Raw genomic sequence first — 25097 nt, forward strand, 5'->3', positions numbered from 1 at the left:
TGCACTGAGCAAAACACAGAGCACAGCACAGCACAGCACAGAACTGAACAGCACGAGATATACCAGGACAGAGGACCCACCTAACACACCCTCCCTCTACCCTGATCAATGTCCGAGTGAAGATGGCGGCGACTAGCGGGGAATTTATAGGATCCGAGTATCGCGAGATCCGACAGCGGGATTATGACTCAGAGCCTCGGTTTCAGTTTTGCAATTGGTGGGAATACCCGGATCTGTCTCGGATCCGGCTCGGATCCGCAACGTTCGGGTGGGCTCGGATTTCAGAAATCCGAGTGCGCTCATCTCTATAGTACAGTACATGTAATACACAGAGCAGTGTTTGGTGTCACAGTACAGTATTATAGTTCTGTATACGTAATACACAGAGCATCTGAGGGTGTCAGATTATTGTGGCACGTAGTAGAAAGAGCAACACATGTTTAATCAATATAAATACATTGGGTAAATGTGTACATAGTATATTAATCTGCTTAGTGGGGTCTTATTCTGGCGATCTGTATTGTTAATTTACCTGCACATTGCTGGCAGAGCGGTGAAGGCGCTATTGTACAACTGTCATGGTTATAAGCCCCCAGGAAAGGTCAGACAAATATTATAGAGAATGTGTGTAGGGTTGTCATAAATAGGTCAGGGTAAAGTCACTGTGAGGGATAATGTATACTAGACTAATACGGCTGACAGTGTAGAATGCACAAAGCCCTGTATACGGCTGTGGTTCCTGCTCTCCTCACCTCCCTCAGCTGACAGCAGATACTTAGGCCATGCTCTCCCCTCCATTAGCCATCACAGCATCTTTACTGTACTGGTGGGAATATCAGCTGTCATGGGAAAGGAAAGCTAGTGCGAATATACGGATGACATAAGTAAAAAGCTGTTGAGCATATGGGGTGCATGTGAGAAAAACTGGGCATATGGGGTGGAATGTTAGAGATAAGCTGGTTTGGCAGAGGAATATAGAAACCCGCTTTAAGAGTGGGTCAGGTGTGCAATGCACCAGGACAAATACCTTGCCCAGGGAGTTTCAGCCCTTACAGTGGGACCTCCTGCCGGCTAATGTGTCTGCTGAACCTTTACAACATACTCTGCCTAAGCTTCAGATTCTGACTGGCCACTAGACAAATGGTCCTCACCTCCCAGGCTTAGCCCTGGACATACTCTCCTTATCTGACATCATAGGAAAGATTAGAGGAGATATAGAGGACAGCTGCAGTGCACAATAAAAGCTCACAGTTGACTATAAAACAGCCACAAAGATCAAAGTAAAGCTGCAACGCACAACAACAAGCTGGAAGTGGGCTGCAAAACAGACACAAAGTGCAGAGCAAAACTGTATTGCGCAGTGATCAGCGTTTCCCCTCTCTCCCGAGGGAATCCCACACAGGGAGCTCTAGGCAACCTCAGCTGCCAGTCCAAGCACAATAAAATGACCTCAAAAGTAGAGGCTGCTTATGGCAGCCAGGGAAGACATTGCCCAGCTGCAACGGGCACTTAGAAAAAAACCTGAAGTTCCTTCTTCCAAGGTATAGAAGGGGAGGAGCTTGAGTTTTTGGAGCAAATTTAAAAGCGCCCAAGCTTGCGCCACAGCATTGAACACCCCTCCACTATTCAGTGTCCTCCATGGATGAAAGAGAAAGAAATACTGGTGGGCAGTGGAGGATGTGAGGTAAAAGATGGCGTAGGAGGTGTTGTATGTGATAGAAAAGTTGGTGGACGAGGGAGGGGGGAATATCTGAGAAACGAACATATACTGGGAATGGAGGGTACTAAGTTTAGATGATATCCGAGGAAAAAGTAATGTACAAAATGGTACAGGATAGGTGGTATAGCCGGACAACAGAGGTGGTAGAGGCTAATATAAACATGCTTGGTTATTATTGATATAAAAAAATAGGATAAACTAGATAGTTCATTGGTTCTTATATGCTGTCAATTTCTGTTTCTAAATTCCATAGACAAAAAAAATCTTACGGTTTAACATGTCCGATTAAGGTTTCTTACATGTATACACAATTTCAAATTTAGGAAAACTATTGAAACTCTTTCACTCAAACTCCAAAAAACTGTCAGCTATCAGCTAGTTATCTACTGGCAAAGCATGGAGTGCCACAGGTTAGCCATCACTGATCTAGGACATGCTCTACCCCAATTATAAATCTGTCCTCACATTTTAAATTTACCTCCCCCTCCAATATAACATGGTTTTGCCAAGTTAAAAAGTTACTCATTTTTTTCTTCACTTCATTATTGAATCAGGCCCATTGTCTCCAGAAGGCGAATGATTTTGTATTGCTCTGATTGGTCTGAGTCAGTTTAAAAGGAAGGTTCTTACCCCAAAATATTATCTCTGAGGAAACCACAAAACTACTGAGGAGAAACGCGTCAGTAGCCTCATGCAATTACTAATGAGTCCCAAGAGTGTTCTGCCCCGTTGGAAAACTTTATGATCTTATATTGGGCCCAAACATCGGTTCTGTAAAACCTTTTGGATCGGGTTTCAAGTAGGGATGAGCGCACTCGGATTTATGAAATCCGAGCCCACCCGAACGTTGCGGATCCGAGTCGGATCCGAGACAGATCCGGGTATTGGCGCCAAATTCAAAAGTGAAACTGAGGCTCTGACTCATAATCCCGTTGTCGGATCTCGCGATACTCGGATCCTATAAATTCCCCGCTAGTCGCCGCCATCTTCACTCGGGCATTGATCAGGGTAGAGGGAGGGTGTGTTAGGTGGTCCTCTGTGCTGTTTAGTTCTGTGCTGTTTAGTTCTGTGCTGTTTAGTTCTGTGCTGTGCTGTGCTGTGCTGTGCTGTGTTCTGCAGTATCAGTCCAGTGGTGCTGTGTGCTGTGCTCTGTCCTTCTGAGGTCAGTGGTGCTGCTGGGTCCTGTGCTGTGTCCTGTTCAGTCCAGTGGTGCTGTGTCCTGTGCTCTGTGCTTCTAAGGGCATAGTTATTTCCCCAATATTCCCCTGTGTTTAAAAAAATAAAAAAAAGTTTTTTTAAAAAATACCAAAAACTACTTTAATATTTTTTAATTACCACAAAATTTGCACAACCAATCCTGCAGTATAAGCCCATTGGTACTGCAATATTACCAAGTTCACACATTCAGCAGTAAAAGTCCAGTGGTACTGCAATATTACAAAGTTTACACATTCTGCAGTATCAGTCCAGTGGTGCTGTGTCCTGTGCTCTGTCCTGCTGAGTTCCGTAGTGCTGCTGGGTCCTGTGCCGTGTCCTGTTCAGTCCAGTGGTGCTGTGTCCTGTGCTCTGTGCTTCTAAGGGCATAGTTATTTCCCCACTATTCCCAAGTTTTTTAAAAATAAAAAAAAAGTAAACAAAAATAAAAAATTTAAAAAAAAAAAAATATATAATAATTATAACCAAATTTGCAAAACCAATCCAGCATTATAAGTCCATTGGTACTGCAATATTACCAAGTTCACACATTCTGCAGTATCAGTCCAGTGGTGCTGTGTCCTGTGCTCTGTCCTGCTGAGTTCCGTAGTGCTGCTGGGTCCTGTGCCGTGTCCTGTTCAGTCCAGTGGTGCTGTGTCCTGTGCTCTGTGCTTCTAAGGGCATAGTTATTTCCCCACTATTCCCAAGTTTTTTAAAAATAAAAAAAAAGTAAAAAAAAATAAAAAATTTAAAAAAAAAAAAAAATATAATAATTATAACCAAATTTGCAAAACCAATCCAGCAGTATAAGTCCATTGGTACTGCAATATTACCAAGTTCACACATTCTGCAGTATCTTGTGCTACATATAATGGAGACCAAAAATTTGGAGGATAAAGTAGGGAAAGATCAAGACCCACTTCCTCCTAATGCTGAAGCTGCTGCCACTAGTCATGACATAGACGATGAAATGCCATCAACGTCGTCTTCCAAGCCCGATGCCCAATCTCGTAGTACCGGTCATGTAAAATCGAAAAAGCCCAAGTTAAGAAAAAGTAGCAAAAAGAGAAACTTAAAATCATCTGAGGAGAAACGTAAAGTTGCCAATATGCCATTTACGACACGGAGTGGCAAGGAACGGCTTAGGCCCTGGCCCGTGTTCATGACTAGTGGTTCAGCTTCACCCACGGATCTTAGCCCTCCTCCTCCTCCCCCCCCCTACAAAAAATTGAAGAGAGTTATGCTGTCAGCAACAAAACAGCAAACAACTCTGCCTTCTAAAGAGAAATTATCACAAATCCCCAAGGCGAGTCCAAGGGTGTTGGTGGTTGTCAAGCCTGACCTTACCATCACTGTACGGGAAGAGGTGGCTCGGGAGGAGGCTATTGATGATGTAGCTGGCGCTGTGGAGGAACTTGATGATGAGGATGGTGATGTGGTTATTGTAAATGAGGCACCAGGGGGGGAAACAGCTGATGTCCATGGGATGAAAAAGCCCATCGTCATGCCTGGTCAGAAGACCAAAAAATGCACCTCTTCGGTCTGGAGTTATTTTTATCCAAATCCAGACAACCAATGTATGGCAATATGTAGCTTATGTAAAGCTCAAATAAGCAGGGGTAAGGATCTTGCCCACCTAGGAACATCCTCCCTTATACGTCACCTGAATAACCTTCATAGTTCAGTGGTTAGTTCAGGAACTGGGGCTAGGACCCTCATCGGTACAGGGACACCTAAATCCCGTGGTCCAGTTGGATACACACCAGCAACACCCTCCTCGTCAACTTCCTCCACAATCTTCATCAGATTCAGTCCTGCAGCCCAAGTCAGCAGCCAGACTGAGTCCTCCTCAATACGGGATTCATCCGAGGAATCCTGCAGCGGTACGCCTACTACTGCCACTGCTGCTGTTGTTGCTGTTAGTCGGTCATCTTCCCAGAGGGGAAGTCGTAAGACCGCTAAGTCTTTCACAAAACAATTGACCGTCCAACAGTCGTTTGCCATGACCACCAAATACGATAGTAGTCACCCTATTGCAAAGCGTATAACTGCGGCTGTAACTGCAATGTTGGTGTTAGACGTGCGCCCGGTGTCCGCCATCAGTGGAGTGGGATTTAGAGGGTTGATGGAGGTATTGTGTCCCCGGTACCAAATCCCCTCGAGATTCCACTTCACTAGGCAGGCGATACCAAAAATGTACAGAGAAGTACGATCAAGTGTCCTCAGTGCTCTTAAAAATGCGGTTGTACCCACTGTCCACTTAACCACGGACATGTGGACAAGTGGTTCTGGGCAAACGAAGGACTATATGACTGTGACAGCCCACTGGGTAGATGCATCCCCTTCCGCAGCAACAGCAACAGCTGCATCAGTAGCAGCATCTACAAAATGGCTGCTCATGCAAAGGCAGGCAACATTGTGCATTACAGGCTTTAATAAGAGGCACAACGCTGACAACATATTAGAGAAAATGAGGGAAATTATCTCCCAGTGGCTTACCCCACTTAGACTCTCATGGGGATTTGTGGTGTCAGACAATGCCAGTAACATTGTGCGGGCATTAAATATGGGCAATTTCCAGCACGTCCCATGTTTTGCCCACACCATTAATTTGGTGGTGCAGCATTACCTCAAGAGTGACAGGGGTGTGCAGGAGATGCTTGCGGTGGCGCGCAAAATTGCTGGACACTTTCGGCATTCAGCCAGTGCCTACCGCAGACTAGAGGCACATCAAAAAAGCATGAACCTGCCCTGCCATCACCTCAAACAAGAGGTTGTGACGTGCTGGAACTCCACCCTCTATATGCTGCAGAGGATGGAGGAGCAGCAAAAGGCCATTCAGGCCTACACAGCCACCTACGACATAGGCAAAGGAGTGGGGATGCGCCTCAGTCAAGCGCAGTGGAGACTGATTTCCGTGTTGTGCAAGGTTCTGCAGCCATTTGAACTTGCCACACGAGAAGTCAGTTCCGACACTGCCAGCTTGAGTCAGGTCATTCCCCTGATCAGGCTGTTGCAGAAGCAGCTGGAGAAAGTGAGGGAGGAGCTGGTAAGCCATTGCGATTACACCAAGCATGTAGCTCTTGTGGATGTAGCCCTTCGTACGCTTTGCCAGGATCCGAGGGTGGTCACTCTTTTAAAGTCAGAGGAATACATTCTGGCCACCGTGCTCGATCCTCGGTTTAAAGCGTATGTTGTGTCTCTGTTTCCGGCGGACACAAGTCTACAGCGGTGCAAAGACCTGCTGGTCAGGAGATTGTCCTCTGAAGAGGACCGTGACATGCCAACAGCTCCACCCTCATTTTCTTCCACATCTATGGCTGCGAGGAAAAAGCTCAGTTTTCCCAAAAGAGGCACTGGCGGGGATGCTGATAACATCTGGTCCGGACTGAAGGACCTGCCAACCATTGCAGACATGTCTACTCTCGCTGCATTGGATGCTGTCACAATAGAAAAAATTGTGGATGATTACTTTGCTGACACCATCCAAGTAGACATGTCAGACAGTCCATATTGTTACTGGCAGGAAAAAAAGGCAGTTTGGAAGCCCCTGTACAAACTGGCTCTATTTTACCTGAGTTGTCCCCCCTCCAGTGTGTACTCGGAAAGAGTTTTTAGTGCAGCGGGGAACCTGGTCAGTGAGCGGCGAAGGAGGTTGCTTCCTCACAACGTTGAAAAAATGATGTTTATAAAAATGAATAATCAATTCCTCAATGAAGTACAGCACTGCCCTCCAGATACTACAGAGGGACCTGTGGTTGTGGAGTCCAGCGGGGACGAATTGATAATGTGTGATGAGGAGGAAGTACACACTGTAGGGGGAGAGGAATCAGAGGTTGAGGATGAGGACGACATCTTGCCTCAGTAGAGCCTGTTTAGTCTGTACAGGGAGAGATGAATAGCTTTTTTGGTGTGGGGGCCCAAACAAACCAATCATTTCAGCCAAAGTTGTTTGGTAGGCCCTGTCGCTGAAATGATTGGTTTGTTAAAGTGTGCATGTCCTATTTCAACAACATAAGGGTGGGTGTGAGGGCCCAAGGACAATTCCATCTTGGAACTTTTTTTTTTGCATTATATGACCAAGCAACAGTCGTTTGCCATGTTCAAAAAGTAAAACCAAATGTAAAAAAATTCAAGAAATTAAACCAAAAGTAAAATGCCGTGTCATAATTTAAAACAAGAGGTATTGACGTGCTCTAAAACTACTGTATTGTTGTTTATATTTTATAAACACTACACTTGAAAGCTTGAGTCTTTCAATAGAAAAGTAACTGTCCATTGCACGAATATTTGCAACAGGGACAATTTTAGGGTTAAGAAAGTCAACTAATAATAACACTTCGACGCGGTGTGTCTTTATAAACACTACACTTGGAAGTTGGAGGAGGTATTGTGGCCCCGGCACCAAATTTACTACCGGGGCCACTCCACTGTGCAGTCCATATTTAGGTGTATCAGATATTAAACAACGGTGACAGTTGATGCCCAATTTTTTAATTATATTGTGGCCTCGGTACCAAATTGTGTACCGGGGCCACCCCACTACGCAGTCCAGATACTTGTTTGGTGGAATTCAGACCAGTTGAGGGTTTTATTATTATATTGTGTGGACCACTCTATCTATACCACACTACAACTCTATACCACTCTATTTCCTACTTTAATTCTATTTCATACTTTAATTCTATTTCCTACTTTAATTCTATTTCATACTTTAATTCTATTTCCTACTTTAATTCTATTACTAATTAATTACCATAAAGAGGAACAAAATAAACCAATTTTACCAAAAGTATAATATGACTTAGACTTACAAACACTACACTTTAAAGATCGTGCCTTTAAATGAAAAAGTCAGTCTTCATTGCACGACTATGTGCAACAGGGACATTTTTTTGGGTTTACAAAGTCAAACAATAACACTTCGACCCTGTCTGTCTGGGGTCTCTCAATGACGAATTGTCTGTACCATGTTTGGAGGAGGTATTGTGGCCCCGGTATCAAATTGGGTACCGGGGCCACCCCACTATGCAGTCCAGATACTTGTTTGGTGGAATTCAGACACGTGGAGGGTTTTTTAATTATATTGTGGCCTCGGTACCAAATTGTGTACCGGGGCCACCACACTACGCAGTCAAGATAGATAGATGCGTATTGCGTATCATAGATAAAGTACATTCAGTGGTGTGGGGCAAATTGAAAAATATTCAAAATGCACTGACATTATCAAAAACAAAAGGTTGTCACACGCTAAAACTCCAACATGTATATGATGGAGAGGATGGAGGAGCAGCCGTATGTGTAGTGTAATGCAGATCTGTTGAAGGTTTTTTATATATTTTATTGTGGTGCCCAGTGCCCACTCCTCTACGCAGTCCAGGTACAATTATTGGTGCGAATCATAAAAGTTCAGGGTTTTTAAGATATTGTGGTGACCCACTCCTCTACGCAGTCCAGGTACAATTATTGGTGCGAATCATAAAAGTTCAGGGTTTTTAAGATATTGTGGTGACCCACTCCTCTACGCAGTCCAGGTACAATTATTGGTGCGAATCATAAAAGTTCAGGGTTTTTAAGATATTGTGGTGACCCACTCCTCTACGCAGTCCAGGTACAATTATTGGTGCGAATCATAAAAGTTCAGGGTTTTTAAGATATTGTGGTGACCCACTCCTCTACGCAGTCCAGGTACAATTATTGGTGCGAATCATAAAAGTTCAGGGTTTTTAATATATATTGTGGTGACCCACTCCTCTACGCAGTCCAGGTACAATTATTGGTGCGAATCATAAAAGTTCAGGGTTTTTAATATATATTGTGGTGACCCACTCCTCTACGCAGTCCAGGTACAATTATTGGTGCGAATCATAAAAGTTCAGGGTTTTTAAGATATTGTGGTGACCCACTCCTCTACGCAGTCCAGGTACAATTATTGGTGCGAATCATAAAAGTTCAGGGTTTTTAAGATATTGTGGTGACCCACTCCTCTACGCAGTCCAGGTACAATTATTGGTGCGAATCATAAAAGTTCAGGGTTTTTAATATATATTGTGGTGACCCACTCCTCTACGCAGTCCAGGTACATTTATTGGTGCGAATCATAAAAGTTCAGGGTTTATAATATATTGTGGTGACCCACTCCTCTACGCAGTCCAGAAAGATACCTTGTTGCAACGTTTTGGACTAATAACTATATTGTGAGGTGTTCAGAATACACTGTAAATTAGTGGAAATGCTTGTTATTGAATGTTATTGAGGTTAATAATAGCCTAGGAGTGAAAATAAGCCCAAAAACTTGATTTTTAAACTTTTTATGTTTTTTTCAAAAAAAATCCGAATCCAATACCTTAAATCCGAACCGAGACCTTTCCTCAAGTGTTTTGCGAGACAAATCCGAACCTCAAAAATAACGAAAATCCGGATCCAAAACACAAAACACGAGACCTCAAAAGTCGCCGGTGCACATCCCTAGTTTCAAGGAGGGTAAGATCACCGTTGTGAGAGTGAATTTTTTCCCAAGATCTGAAGACTTGTACGGCAGTTGTGGTAGGCGGTGTTAGAAGTTGCCGGTACGGACTGCACGAGTCTGGTTTCTGAGTTTGATTGTATATCTATCAAGTGGTCTATATACCTAAATACTGCTCAAAGTGTGATGATTCTTAAAAAGAAATCGAATGCTTTGAAAGGTCCTTTTATATTGTATGAATTTGGTGTACTCTATTTTATTAAATATTTCCTTGGAAATTGTGTTTTAAATAAACTGTTATATAAATTTCTAATGTGGTATATTTACTTTAGAGAAGGTCTTAAGCGCTTCTTTATTTACTTGTTTATTGTAATCTTTTAGAAGTTGACACACAACAACTTCCAAAAAAAGAGCAGCATTGACCCTCTCCCATGTCCATGCGTGGTGGTTGTAATATATTGATATGTATTTGTGAAGATTTTAGTGTGTATATATATATATATATATATATGTGCATATATATCTAAAACAATAAGAGAGCAAGGCGCCTCATAGTGTAATAATATAGGGAATAAAAAAACCTATATTAGGGTAATATGCGTACCAAATGTAGACTTGTCAATAGCGGTACCTAGTAGTGAGTCCTTTCTTCTGTCTGGATATCCCTCTGGATCTCACCATATGTATAAAAACACAAAAAAACAGTATAGTTTATACACTGTATAAACAGTGTAGTATTTTGATACCTTCCCTGACACACCCCGTGATGTGGAGATAGATGCCAAACAGGCAAAATAGAATAATCAGCTGATCATTCAGCAATGAATCACCAATCAGTGAGAGAAAGGTGAAAGAGTGATTTGAAAAGAGAGGAAGCCAAAAATCTGTCTCTCTTAATCACCCAATTGAGATTATGTGTACCAGAGTTAGGATTATAGTTAGTTTAACCATACTTGCCAACTTGCTGAAGACTTGCTCCGGGAGCCTGTCGGGGGAGGTGGGTGTGATGGGGGCGTGGCTCCAAAATTTACGTAATTTTGTCCCTGCCGCGTGATGTAATGACGCAAACACGTCATTTGCGAGTAGGGGGCAGGGCCAAACGCTGCAATTCCCGGTGAATCGCGGCGTTTTGGACCTAATGTCTCTGAGGTGGTATAGTCCTGTTCCGCTGGGTCCTAGTGCCCAGCAGTTTTTGGGTATCTCATATAGATACACACCTTTCTCTCTTTTGAGTTTGAGACCCAATGTACTGCGGGTCAGTGCCCTATTATATCCTTTTTGTGCGAAGTGGTGTGAGATTTTGAGAATTTTAGGTCTAATTTATGTCTCATATGTGGAGGATATACAACCTCCCAATCATTTTATGTTCTCCATGGACGACCCTGCTACTACCGCAGAGGTGGCCGCGTCCAGCCCTATAATTTTAAAATATTTTCTTAAAGATAACACCGAAGTGGTAGTTGGAAGAGGCATAGAGTGAGGGTGGAGCAGCCAAACTTGCCAGCAAACAGGTCTAATCAACAAATAAGCCTTAGCCAGTGCTACTGGGCAGAAGGCACCCACTAACACCCTTAGCGAGCAGTCCTAAAGTGGGGGAGAGATTAGACACAGATACCAGTCCACCAACTCTAAGGGCTCCGGAATGCCAGTGAAAAATCATATTCTAGTTGTCATTTTGTAGAATGTGCTAAATAAATGATAACTAGAATCTGATTTGATTGATGGTGGTTTCTATAGGCAACATCTCCACTTTTCAAACACGCTAGAAACTCGCAGATTGATACATTTGCCCCCTGGAATACAATAGCTGTCACAGCAACAGACACATAGCTCTGTGATTTCCTGCAGCCAAATAAAGAGAACTTCCTGTTACTGGATAATATAAAGGCTTGTATGCCACTCCCAATGGCAGCTAGTGGATCTAATTTCAAAACAAGCCAGGTTAAACTTTGACCCCTGAAGGTAAATGCAATATACTCTTACAAGTCTGGCGTTTAAGTGCATTTATTTCTATGCAGGTCTTCATTTATCATTATCAGGAGAATCTGATTAAAGGTGGCAGCAGCAATATAAAGTTAGTAATACATTAGCAACAAGATGATGACAACATCTATTTTACATTGAAGGCAATGAGCTATACAATATGAATATATATATATATATATATATATATATATATATATATATATATATATATATATACAGGTAATACAATAAAAGACAGCTAAAATGTGTAGGGCGACACAGTAATATACATCAATATGTAAGCAGTGTTGGACTGGGACTTGAAGGGCCCACCGGGGGAATGCAATGGTAGGAGCTCATGAAAAAGCATGGGTTGCCAATGCTACGCGATGGCGCACTGCTGATGGAGCATGGCCAACCACCAGAGACGAGCCACTAGAGGGTGGAATATAATCCTAAAAAATAAAGACTATATATATACTGTATATACATACACACATGCACCTAGATCAAAGTGAATGTCATCTCTTCTTTCTTTTCTTTTCTCTCTCCTCTGTCTTCTCTCTTCTCTTATCCCTCTTCTCCATTGCTATGAAAGCGGTACAGGGAGGCAGCCTAGAGTCAGGTAGGGGAGAATGGTGGCAGATGAGATACAGCAGCAGGAGATGTCAGTCAGAAGTGAGGTTAAATGTTTTGATGGGGCCAGTGGCAACACCGGATGACTTAAAGTGGTAAACAGTGCAGCAGCAGGGAGGTGAAAGTTGTAAATGGGGTGCCCGGATGCAGTGAAGGAAACTGTGGTAGATGGGGTGCCGGGACGCAGGGAAGGAAACTGTGGTAGATGGGGTGCCGGGACGCAGGGAAGGAAAGTGTAGCAGATGGGGTGCCCGGACGCAGGGAATGAAAGTGTGAGAGATGGGGAGCCCGGCAGGTGGGGTGCCTTTAGCTGAGAGGGGACCCACTGATCCCCACAATATATTAACCCCTCACATAGGACACACACACACACCAATCCCTACCAGGGGCAGATCAATACATTTCCTCAGGCGAAGGCACCTTCACTTTGATGGTCAACTGTCCCCCTTTAGAGGATGCTGCAGAGCTACTGCAAGCCCCAATCACCCCCCCCCTACCAACCTCTGAATCCGCTAGTGGTCCCTACAGCATGTTATCCCATTTACACACACATCACCATCATCATTTATTTATATAGTGCCACTAATTCCGCAGCGCTGTACAGAGAACTCACTCACATCAGTCCCTGCCCCATTGGAGCTTACAGTCTAAATTCCCTAACATACACACAGACACACACACAGACTAGGGTCAATTTGGTAGCTGCCAATTAACCTACTACTATGTTTTTATGTTTTTTGTGCGGGAGGAAACCGGAGCAACTGGAGGAAGCTCATCATCATCATCATCATTTACTTATATAGCGCCAACACATTCCACAGCGCTTTACAATTGGGGACAAACACAGTAAACTAATAAACAAACTGGGTAAAACAGACAAAGAGGTGTGAAGTCCTTGCTCGCAAGCTTACACACACACACACACACACACACACACACACACACACACACACACACACACACTCATCAGTCTATACAGCGTTTTAACTATGTACTATACTGAATTTCAAACACACACGCACATACATACATACATACATACATACATACATACATATACATACATACATACATACATACATACATACACACACACACCAGTCTATACAGCATTTTAACTATTTACATACATACACACACTGGTTTTTACAGCATTGTAACCATTTACACACACACCTCTCTATACAGCATTTTAAACACATGCATACATACTTACACACATACATACATACATACATACATACATACATACATACATATCACACTTACCTTATCTCCAGCAGCAGGAAGAGGGTAGTGTAGCTCCGACCCCTCCTACAGGAAGATTTCCTTCTTCTTTAAGGCCCGCCCAGGCAGTCCATTATAGGACCAGCCTGGGAAGGCAAACATCTGACCCCCCTGTTGCACATGCTTGGCCCCGCCCCCTGGACAAAGGGGGCATGACTTTTCAACAGTGGGGCCCACTAAGAATTTTATCAGTGACCCATTGGGCCATTCCAACACTGTGTGTAAGTGTAGTAATAAAATAACACGACTACTATATAGAGAAGTGTAATAATGGTGATACAGCCCAGTCACATCATAACACTCAATCATTACCTAGAAATTATTGCAGACTACTGCTACTCACTTGATATAAGACCTTATTGGAACACGTTTGATTTAGGTGGTACCCTGGGTTACTTAAGCAAACTAAGATGTTGTAGAGTCTCAGAAGAAACAGGCTAAGAGTTTATATTCTATACTTGGCGCAATTTCTAATTAAGACACTCTGGGCCTGATTCATTAAGCAAATTAAAGCAAAACAAGGAGTAAATTTGCTCCTGGACAAACCATGTTGCGAAGCAAGGGTGCAAATTAGTGTAAAGTTTTGCACATAAGGAAAACACTAACTGCTTTTTCATATAGCACACAAATACTTGATAGCTTTATTTTTACACTAATAGTTAAAGTTGATTTAGGACATGCTCTATCCCAACTATAAATCTGTCCCAAAAATTTAAATTTAGCTCCCCCTTCAATGCAACATGGTCTTGCCAAGATGCAAATTTACTCCTTTTTTCCTTTACTTTCCTTAATGAATCAGGCCCTTTGTGTCTAACTGATAGCTGAAAATAATAAGGGATATAGGTCGACTAAACGGCGTCCCCACATTCCCCCCCCCCTCTCTCCCTCCCTATCCCCATCCTATCTCCCCACAGGTCGCGCCACGGAAAAAACAAAGAAACAGCTAATAAAGAAAGACTATGAGACAAGTATTTGGCAAAATTATTTTGGCCACAGCTTTATTAAACACTTCCAAACTTGGCAGACAAGCGGCGTGCAAGGCTAATAAAATTTATCACCTTTTCCAGTTCCATCTGGAAAAATAGGGCGTGTTCTGCCTACTTCCATGTAGGCACCGCAACAACGCCCTTCGGAGACCAGCCCCCTTGGCATAAATCACCTTCCAATAAACCTGGCACGCCGCCAGTATTGGCCCAACCGATGAAGTTGGAACCAGACGTGCGTCCGTCTTCCCTGGGTGATACTGCCCGGCCCTGCTGGCTCCCCACTTCCTATGCCTTGCTCGCCGCTTTACCGCCCTTCCAACTGTGACAAAGCATTTTGAGCAATAAATTATATTCACAAAGCATACAATGACAACAACATTACATGTCAAGCATTTACCAAGATTACATATATAAAGTGCTTGATTTATAGTATATATTTTTATATTTTACATCTTGTTTTTATTTATTTTTAAAGAAATACCTGCATGTACTGTAGGGGATGGGTGGGTGGGAGACTGAAAAACTATGTATAATAAGCTTCCTTCCCCCTCTGCCTTAACTACTCTCACCTTGTCCTGCCTCCTGTCCCACCCCCTCCTTTCCCTGAGTGGCTGCCTGCACTGCTCAGCTGTAACAAAATAGGACGGACTACGCTGTCTGCACCCCCCCTTTCTTCATGTCACTTGCATCGGGCCGCCTAGCGACCATCCTCCCTTATTCCTCTTCGGTGCTATTGCTGCGCCTGCGATTCCTTTTAGAGCAAGGCTATATAAACTAGTCGGTTGCAGTTCAATAGGAGATAATCCACAGAATGGAATAACATTTTTACAAGAGGCAAAATTAAGAAAATTGACGGAAATAGAAAGAGAAATATTAACAGCTCTAGTTACTAAAAAAGAAGTTAAAAGACTCATAATGTCTCTGCCTAACGGCAAGTCACCCGGGTCATATGGTCTAGGAGCAGAATACTATAAAATATTTTCTCGATATATTACTTCTTATTTAACAAAACTATTTAACTCAACAATAAGTGACAATCAAGCGCCAAAACATTTTAACTTGGCAAGAATAATCGTTATCCCATAAACCAAGCAAAGATGAGGAACTGATAGAGTCATACAGTCCAATATCTCTATTGAATTAAGATATTAAACTTTTTTCTAAATTTATAGCTTCTAGACTACTACAAAGATATTGTCTACGCTCTTACATCCAGCACAAACGGGATTTACCAAAGGTAGACATTCTGTTCATGTCATACACTTGATAGCAGCAATGATTAAAACACATCAATATAAAGAAAACAAATATATAATGATAAGCTTAGATGCAGATAAAGCTTTTGAGCGCATTTCGTCATCTCACGTGATTAGGATAATTAAGTGTCACTTTGGCCCCACCTTTTTTACATATTTTTAGAAAACTATATTATCAACCTAAAGCTTTTATGACTATCAATAATAAAAACACTGCAACTATTTTATTGAGTAGAGGCACAAGGCAGGGGTGTCCTCCAGGGGCGCACGCAGGGGGGGTTTCTGGTTCTCCAGAAACCCCCCCTGCGAACGAACGGGCACTAAATATTGCTCTGTACTGTAAAGCAGCCACGACGTTGTCACAAAAGCGTCCGCGACGGTGCTGTGTTGTAATGCCGCGGACGCTTCTTTGACAGCGCCGCGGCTGCTATACAGTACAACATCACTAAAATGGAGCTGCTGCGTGGGCGCATGCGCAGAAGCAGCTCTCTCTCTTTATTTTTTTTGGGGGGGAGGAAACCCCCCTTAAAAATCCTGCGTTTGCCCCTGTCCTCTATCACCTCTTTTTTTTAATATTGCATTAGATCCATTGATAAAACATCTGGATAACATTACTGATTGGAAAGGAATAAAATTTGGTTTAAAGGAACTTAAAATATCTGCATTTGCAGATGACATTTTACTATGTATATATAATCCAAAGGAAGCTATACCTTTCATGAAGCAGAAAGTATCAGACTGAATAAAGATATTACGGGATTTTTATTAAATAACAACAAAACAGAGGCTTTGGTTTTCTTTCCAGAAGCAAGAAGAGGATGGAGAGGACACGTTCCATTTAAATTGTCAGAAAGAACATTGAAATACTTAGGTTTAAATATTCCGACACATCCATTGTTGCGATATGCAGAAAATATCCCAAGAATAATTAATAGAATAATACGAGATCTTCTTCTTGGAAAAATTTACCGATATCTTATTTAGGAAGATGTTATCTTATTAAGATGAGAAGCTTTCCACTAATACTATACTTTATTCAGATGCTACCAATAATACTTCTTAAAACAGATATAAAAAGTTTGAATAAACCTTTCCAGAAAATGATATGGTCAAATAAACGTCCTAGAATGTCTTTAATGAAATTACAACAACTCCTAGATAAAGGAGAGTTAAATCTCCCAAATATAAAAGACTATAATCTATCGGCAAACTACAGATATGCGATCGCCTGGATAAGAGGAACTAATATGTATACTAGTAGAGATATATAGAACAAACGTTCAGTCCACAAATCGATTTAATAGCATTGATCTTGTCTCAAAATATCTCCCAACTCGGTAACTCCGTTCTACACAAGATCTGCGTCTCTCATCCACCCTCATTACAACCTCCCATTCCCGGTTACAGGTATTTTTTTCGGGCTCCACCCACTCTATGGAATTCTCTCCCTCGCACAATAAGACTCTCCTCTGGTCTACAAACTTTCAAGCATTCTCGGAAAACCTACCTATTCAGACAAGCTTATAATATTCCTCAACCACCCTCTTAACCTCACTACCTTAGCCTATTACCACCTGTTACACAATTTCACACAAGACAACTACCCCCTGACCAACATTGTTGTGTGACAGGATCATTTAGCTTATGAGTCACTTTTACCTTTGCAGTCTGGCTGGGCCAAAATGCAAAATGTAGACTTAACCTCATGTGTCAATCCCCCATTGTCCAATAGATTGTAAGCTTGCGAGCAGGGCCTTCTCACCACTTTGTCTGTTTTACCCAGTTTGTTTATTAGTTTATTATGTTTGTTCCCAATTGTAAAGCGCTACGGAATATGTTGGCGCTATATAAATAAATGATGATGATGATGATGATGATGATGATTGATACATAGTAATCTAACAGAGTTACAGAAAGATATTAAAGAAAATCCTTTGATATACCCAGTCTGTTTTACCCAGTTTGTTTATTAGTTTATTATGTTTGTTCCCAATTGTAAAGCGCTACGGAATATGTTGGCGCTATATAAATAAATGATGATGATGATGATGATGATGATGATGATGATGATTGATACATAGTAATCTAACAGAGTTACAGAAAGATATTAAAGAAAATCCTTTGATATACCCGGTATGTAAAGCATGGAGACTAATTCGTAAGAGATTAAAACTCTCTACAAATTATTCTCTTTTCTTACTATTAGTATCTAATCCAGATTCTACACTACCAATTTGTAAATTTTAATAATTTTAAATTATGGGATCTATCTCAAAAATTAAAATACCAATGTTTAGTTATTTTCAGGAAGGGAGTTATATTAGAAAGATATTACAAGAGCTGAAAGACAAATATAAACAATTTGTATTAGATGGTACATTAATGTGTCAACCATTGTAAACCTTTTCTACCTCATATATATATATATATATATATATATATATATATATATATATATATATATATATATTACATGTAAAGAGATTATAGAATTAGATCATGTAAAGGGAGGTATGGTGACATGTCTTGTAGAATTTACACATTTGAGTTTACAGGAAATAATGAAAGCACACGTAAAGATAAATAAACAACTGGTATCTAGTACATTTAGAGAAATGAACTATAAAATACTACACAGAGCATAACACCAAAGAAAAAGCTTTATTATTGGTAAAAAGTCAAACACGAATTGTTATCAATGTAAATAACCAGATGCAGATATTTTACATTATTTATGGTCTTGTGAAAAAGTTAGGGCTTTCTAGAATGACGTTGAGGAATATATTGTAAGAGAGTTGAAAATTAAATTTGAAATAACAAGTGATTGGGTCTTTTGAAATTTATACGACCAAGACATAAATATTTAATACTAGAAGAAAAAAACTATTATTGATGATATTATTATTATCATTATCGTAGATTTGTAAGGCGCCACAGTGCTCCGCAGCACCGTTCCATTAGGAAAGACAAGGACATACATAAAACAGAACATACCTAAAACAAGAACAGACAGGGCAGACAAAATGAATGGAGAAATGAAAACAAAGGGTGTGGAGGACCCTGCTCATTAGAGAGCTTACATTGTAAAGGGAAGAGGGCACAGCTGAAACAAGAGGAGCGAGTGTGACTCAGAGTGGAGATTGGGATAGTTGTAAGGGTGCATTAGTGTGAATAGTGTTATTGAGGATAAGGTCAGAGATGGGTTTTCAAAGAGCATCTAAAGATTTGAAGGCTGTGGAAAAGTATGATTGAGTGTGGTAGGGAATTTCATAAGTGGGGAACAGCACGGGAGAAGTCTTGTAGGCGGGAGTAAGAGGTGGTTATCAGAGACGAGACAAGGTGCAGGTCAGAGGTAGATCTAAGAGGGCAGGAGGTCTAATGAGCTAATTAGTGCCCCAAGAGAAGAAGTGTACATTGAAAAAAGTAAAGAAAAGAGCCTTGTGGGACCCCAACAGTTAGAGGGAGTGGAGGGGAAGATGTGCCAGAGGTAGAAACACTAAAGGAGGGGTTCAATAGGTAGGAAGTGAACCAGGAAAGGACTGTGTCATGAAGGCCAATGGAGTAAAGGGTGTGTAGTAGAAGAGAGTGATCAACAGTATCAAAAGCAGCAAAGAGGTCTAGGAGAATGAGTATGGAGAAATTACCATTAGATTTTGCAGTAGGTAAAAAATTGGTCACTTTTGTCAGAGTAGTTTCAGTGGAATGTTGGGGGCGGAAGCCTGATTGCAGAGAGTTGAGAATGGAATGAGAAGAGAGAAAGTGAGACAGGTGTTTGTACACTAATCGCTCAAGTAGATTGGAGGCAAAGGGGAGGAGAGAAATAGGGTGGTAGTTGGAGAGAGAGGCAGGATCGAGAGATGGTTTCTTTAGAATAGGTGAGATGAGCGCATGTTTAAAGGAAGATGGAAATGTGCCAGTGGAGAGAGACAGGTTGAAGAGATGAGTTAGAGGTGGGAATGCAGGCAGTGGAGGAGAGAGAGCAGAGTAGTTGGGAGGGAATAGGGTCCAGAGGACCGGTTGTAGGGTGAGATGGTAAGATGAGTGCAGAGACTTCATCTTCAGTTACTGGAGAGAATGAATTAAGGGTGGATTGTGGAGTGTAGGTAAAGGTGGGTAAAGTGAGTGGAAATTTGGCATGAGAAAATATCTCGTCGATTGGTGTCAATTTTGTCTTTGAAATAAATGTAAAAATCATGGGCAGTGAGGAAAGAAGGATGAGTAGGTGCAGGTGGACAGAGAAGTGAGTTGAAGGTGGCAAAGGATGCGACGTGGTTTAGAAGACTGAGTGGATATTAGAGAGTTGAAGAATGTTTTGTTTGGCAAGTGAAAGGGCAGTGTTGTAAGATGAAATTATGAATTTATAGTGGAGGTAATCGGGATAGGAACAGATTTCCTCCAGTGGCGCTCTGCAGTGCGGGAGCACTTTTGCAGGTAGCGGGTTTATTTGTTGTGCCATATCTAGGGTTTGGATCATCAGAGACTGTATGCTGTAGCTGGAGCTACATTGTCTAGGGCTGAAGTGAGTGTTTTGTTATAGAAAGAGGCAGTCTGATTAGGACTGGACAATGCAGTCATTGGAGAAAATAGTTGTTTTAGTGAAAATGAGAAGTAGATTGGGTTAAGAGTACTTAGGTTTCGTTGTGTACGTGTGAATTTGGGTGCAGAGGGAAGGGCATGAGGTAAGGGGAGGCTGAAGGAAAGGAGGTTGTGGTTGGAGAGTGGGAAGGCTAAATTGGAGCAGTAGTGGGAGAAGACAAGGTCAAGCGAGTGCCCATCACAGTGGGTGGGAGATGTGGACCATTGGAAGAGACCAAAGGAGGAAGTAATTGAAAGACATTTAGTGGCAAGAGAGACAGTGGAATTTTCAATGGGAATGTTGAAATCACCTAGTATGCGTGTAGGCAGGTTAAAGGATAGTAAATAAGTGAGCCAGGCCGCAAAGTTGTCAAGGAAGTGGGCAACTGGACCCGGGGAGCGATAAATGACAGCAACACAAAGGTGAAGAGGATAAAATAGATGGATAGTGTGGACATCAAGGAAAAAGAATGAGAAGAATGATTCAGAGGGTATGGCATGGAAGGTGCAGCTTGGAGAGAGTAGAATGCCTACTCCACCACCTTGTCTGTTTCCAGGTCTGGGAGAGTGGCTGAGTGAGAGTCCCCCATAGGAGAGAGCTGCAGGGGATGTAGTGTCAGAGGAGGTAAGCCAAGTTTCTGTTATGACAAGAAGGTTGAGGGATTTAGAAATGAATAGATCATAGATGAATGTAAGTTTGTTGCAAACATATCTGGTGTTCTATAGTGCATAGGAGAAGGGAGGAGAGGGTAGTGGAGATATGTGAATAAAGTTGGGGGGTTTGAAAGTACGGGATGGATGAAAAGGTTTGGGGTGCAGCGAGGTGCGTGAGCAGATAATGGCGATTGTACGAGGTCCAGTGTTAGGCGAGATATCACCAGTAGCCATGAGAAGGAGCAGGGTGAGAAAGAGGACATACGAGGTGTCGAAGTAACTTTTAACAAAACTAACAGAAATACATATAAGCTTATATAATTAAGATTAGGGTCTGTACTTTTAAGAGAACGTGTTGCACAATACACATATTGCATAACAGGAGACACATATTTTGTAATTTTCCATTACTGCCCAATTCATGAACAAAACAGATTAGATAATGGTCATATGATTGTATTTCGCAATCATCGCCGGATATAGCCAAATAAATGACCGTCCAATAGAACATGTTATTTTAATGATAGAGTGCCAGCAGTGATGTAAGCTGGAAAGGTGTGTTTTAAAGTAATAAAGAATATCATCTCTATAAAAGTAGGAGTGAATCAAATATAGGGTGTCAATTGGCATTTGAGACCCTGGGCGTATGTCTGCTTCATCCAGTATGGCTGTATCTATGTATAATACCTTTTTAATAAATTATAGAAATATTATATTTTGGAAACCTGCTCATCTCATTTATTATTTAAAGAGACGGAAAGTAAATAACTTATACAGAGAAGGATTTGTGGGTGTGAGGTTTATTTCTGTTTATGTAGGCCGGTGAGTGTGATGTGTGTAGGAGACAAAACAGTTCATGTGTACAGACTAGTGAGGAGGGAAGTAGTGAAGGGGAAATCATAATCGGAAGGGAGGAATAGGATGATTGAGAAAGAAAAGGAGTTCCGTGAGAAGTATGGCTACAGTAAATAGGAGAGACTGTAATTTGAGTATGTGCATGATGGAGAGATGTGAATGAATGTGTATTAGCTTGGGTAGGTAATGAGAGAGTAGAAAGGAACAATTGATCCCAATTGTGTGGGGCAATGGAAGAGGTGAAGGATACTGTACCGCCCCCTGGCTGGGGTTAATGGAGTAGGCAGTTTCTGCAGCTCTGACATGATGAGGTCCAGGAGGATCCTGACAGTTGGGTGTAGAGGGTCTAGCAGCCAAACGGAGATGGTAACAGCAATCACAACTGAGCTCAAGACAGTTGTACAGAAATGGTAGTTGTGTACATCCTAAAACAGCCTCGTTTTTCGGTATAAAGTCGATCCTCAGCGCTGCTGTGACGTTTCCAACAGTATTTAGAAATAACTAAAGCGTTATTGCTGAGAATAAGGAAAAAAGGGAGCTTGGGCTCAGAGCTGAGTCAGTGTACAGCTTACTCATAGCAGTATGATCATGATAGCAGCTGCATCAAGAAAGACCCTGTTATCTAATTGGATATCTATGAATACTCCTAACATAAATGTGATGAAGTAGAGTATATTTCCTTTTTCAAATGGATTGGTTGGAAACTACCATTAATAAAGAAAAAAAATGACAAAAAGGTTTCATGAAACATGAACTCCCTTTATAAATACAATGCCTATGGATAAAAAAGAGTATTTCAACTCTATTTTATAATATATTTTATAGATTAAGTAAAAAGTTTTTCCACTTTTTATCATATGGAGCTATAGCTGTTAAAATGGATATCGTTAAAAATGATATATGGGAAATGTATACATTGTAATATTTTCTCTGTTATGTTAAAATACAACCATTAATAAAGATTAAATAAAAAAGTTGACTGACCTAGACTTGCAGTGAAGGTGGTCCCCAAAACCCATGTATATAAATATAGTTATATGTTCTATTAGTAACGTGTAAGAAATATGTAAAAGAAACAGTTCAGATAGGCCAATAGTCGTCCTTCCCACACAAGTAAGTATGTACAATATAATACTTATGTACAATGCAATTGAAAGTCCACATTCTGAGAAATGAAGAGGACAGTTTTTGGCCCTGGCAGAGAATACATGTAGAAATGGAGATATGATGGCTGACGATTTACACTAAGTGAAGTAGTTAGAGAACCGCATAGACTGATTAATTATTTTTGGAATTGAATGGGAGAAAGCAAATGCAATGATGGCAAAAGTACAAAATCCTTCATTAAGACAGCTCGCTGCAGACTTTGGCCAAAATTGGTGACAATTGCGAAGGGATCATTAGAAAATTGACTGGAAATGACTGGAAAAGATTGTTAATGATATAAATAGTAACATAGGAGCAAAAATAGTTAAAAATGACATTATTTTGCCAATTTTTCAAAATTTTTCACTAAATCCAGATCTAAAACCAAAACCTTTTGCAATATTTTGGCAAAAAAAGAGCTACAAAACCAAAACACATACACATTTTAGAACCAAAATCACATCCAAAAACCAAAACAGCACACATATCTAATAGATGCAATATATTGTGTAACAGATGCTGGCAGAGTCACCTGACTAAATAACTGACTAATCCTTTTCCTCTTACGCAACACGCCTCCAATTTACAGACTGCCTGACGTCTTCCACAGCATTTAGGGCCCAGGAAAGTCCACTGGTCGGCTTCAATCTAATGGCTAGAGTCCTAGGGAGTAAATCCCAACTCAACACTAGCCAGTGAGGCTTCTCTGCCTGGAGTATTGGGTCTCAGGAATAGATGGGTAGATATGTGGCAAGGTGAGTATTTTTTACATGAATCAGAAGAGGTTTGTCACCACCTATAATACCATAATGTGTCTATATAATTATTGTATACTCCTATGCTAGAACATTTTATTAAGCACACCTTAAACTTAAGTAATATAATTTTTAGTTGTTTGCAACCTGCTATTTAATATTCTAATCCACCTGGCTGTTACTTTGGCCAATCCGTATGCCTGATTCCTTACACCCAAAAGTTCTTTTTAAACTCGCCCTGATCTCCTTTACCCTTACACCGTATATAATCGGGTTGATGGTGGCTGGAAGCAGGAAGTATATGGCACTGGTCAAATTTTGAACATCTACTGAGACAGATGTCTCCAGCCTATATATGAGGGCAGATAAAACACCACTTGCATAAATAATTAGGGCCACTATAACATGTGAGCTACAAGTGTTCAGGGCTTTGTTTCTTGATTTTTTTATAACAAACATTACGGTATGGAGAATGGTCATGTAGGAAATGAAGAGAAGGCTTCCATCGACTACGGTTATCATCATACGTACGATCAGGCCTATGGCTTGGATTTTGGATATGTCCCCACATGCAAGTTTCAGGAGTCCCATGTTCTCACAAACAAAATGAAGAATTATATTGGAGTTGCAAAACTGGACCCGAGAATCTAGAGAAACTATTGAAGTCATGAGTATGACACCTCTTGCCAAACTGGCCAAAGTCAACTGGACCAGAAAGCGCGTGGTCATGATGTTGTGGTAGTGCAGGGGTTTGCAGATCGCCACGTATCTGTCCAATGCCATTAACAGGACAACTGTCGACTCAAACGTTACAATCACATAAATGAACCACATCTGCACCAGGCAGCCAGCCAGAGAAATCTGGTTTAGGTCAAAGGCCAAACCCAAGAGAAATTTTGGCATGAAGGTCGTTGCACAGGAGAGATTGACCACAAATAGGAGACCGATAAGCAAGTACATGGGGGACTGGAGACTTTTCTCTACAACAATCCTGTAGGTGAGGAGACAATTGCTGATCAGTATCATGGTATAGATGATTAGGAATGGGATGAGTAGGAGGCGTCGGTAGACGGTGATGCTGGGAAACCCCATGAGCAAGAAGTCTCTATGAGATAGAGTCACGTTGGTACTTGCAATGAAAAGGTCCATGTAAAGTATTGTGGCACCTTGAAGGAAAACAAGAATTACATTTATTGTGGGAAACATCTCAAAAATCAAAGCTGTCCTCATGCCGACACCACAAAATGGTCTTTCTTTCCTTTTATCTGTGTAGCAGCTTTAGGCCTAAAAGCCTAGCAAGTTGTATCGTTAAAGGAGCACTGAACTGACAAAATTGCATTTTTTTTTACACAAACCATGAAGGCAAAATACACTGCTCAGGATTACCCTGCAGCTCTTTTTAAATGTAAAACTCTTGACTCAATAGTCCATTAAAATTGGGGGGAACTCCACCTACATCTTTAGCAGAAAAATCCGATATAGGTGAGGAACCTCATTGTGCATGAATTACTGTGTAACTGGCCCTGACCCGATCAATCAACCAATCCACACAGAGAATTTCTGCGCGGCAAGTTTGCAAAACTGTCACTCATACTCTGCCTG

The 25097-nt window shown here is 41.4% G+C and overlaps 1 protein-coding gene across 1 annotated transcript; it reads right to left on the reverse strand.

Annotated features, from left to right (window-relative positions):
• Positions 1 to 23657: 23657 nt before the first annotated feature.
• Positions 23658 to 24644, reverse strand: LOC142139723 (olfactory receptor 52K2-like). Its single transcript, XM_075197593.1, has one exon. It carries the CDS (start codon positions 24642 to 24644, stop codon positions 23658 to 23660), a length of 987 nt encoding a protein of 328 aa, XP_075053694.1.
• Between the last annotated feature and the right edge of the window lie 453 nt (positions 24645 to 25097).

Source organism: Mixophyes fleayi, chromosome 2 (genome assembly GCF_038048845.1).
Source record: "Mixophyes fleayi isolate aMixFle1 chromosome 2, aMixFle1.hap1, whole genome shotgun sequence".
NCBI lineage: Eukaryota > Metazoa > Chordata > Amphibia > Anura > Limnodynastidae > Mixophyes > Mixophyes fleayi.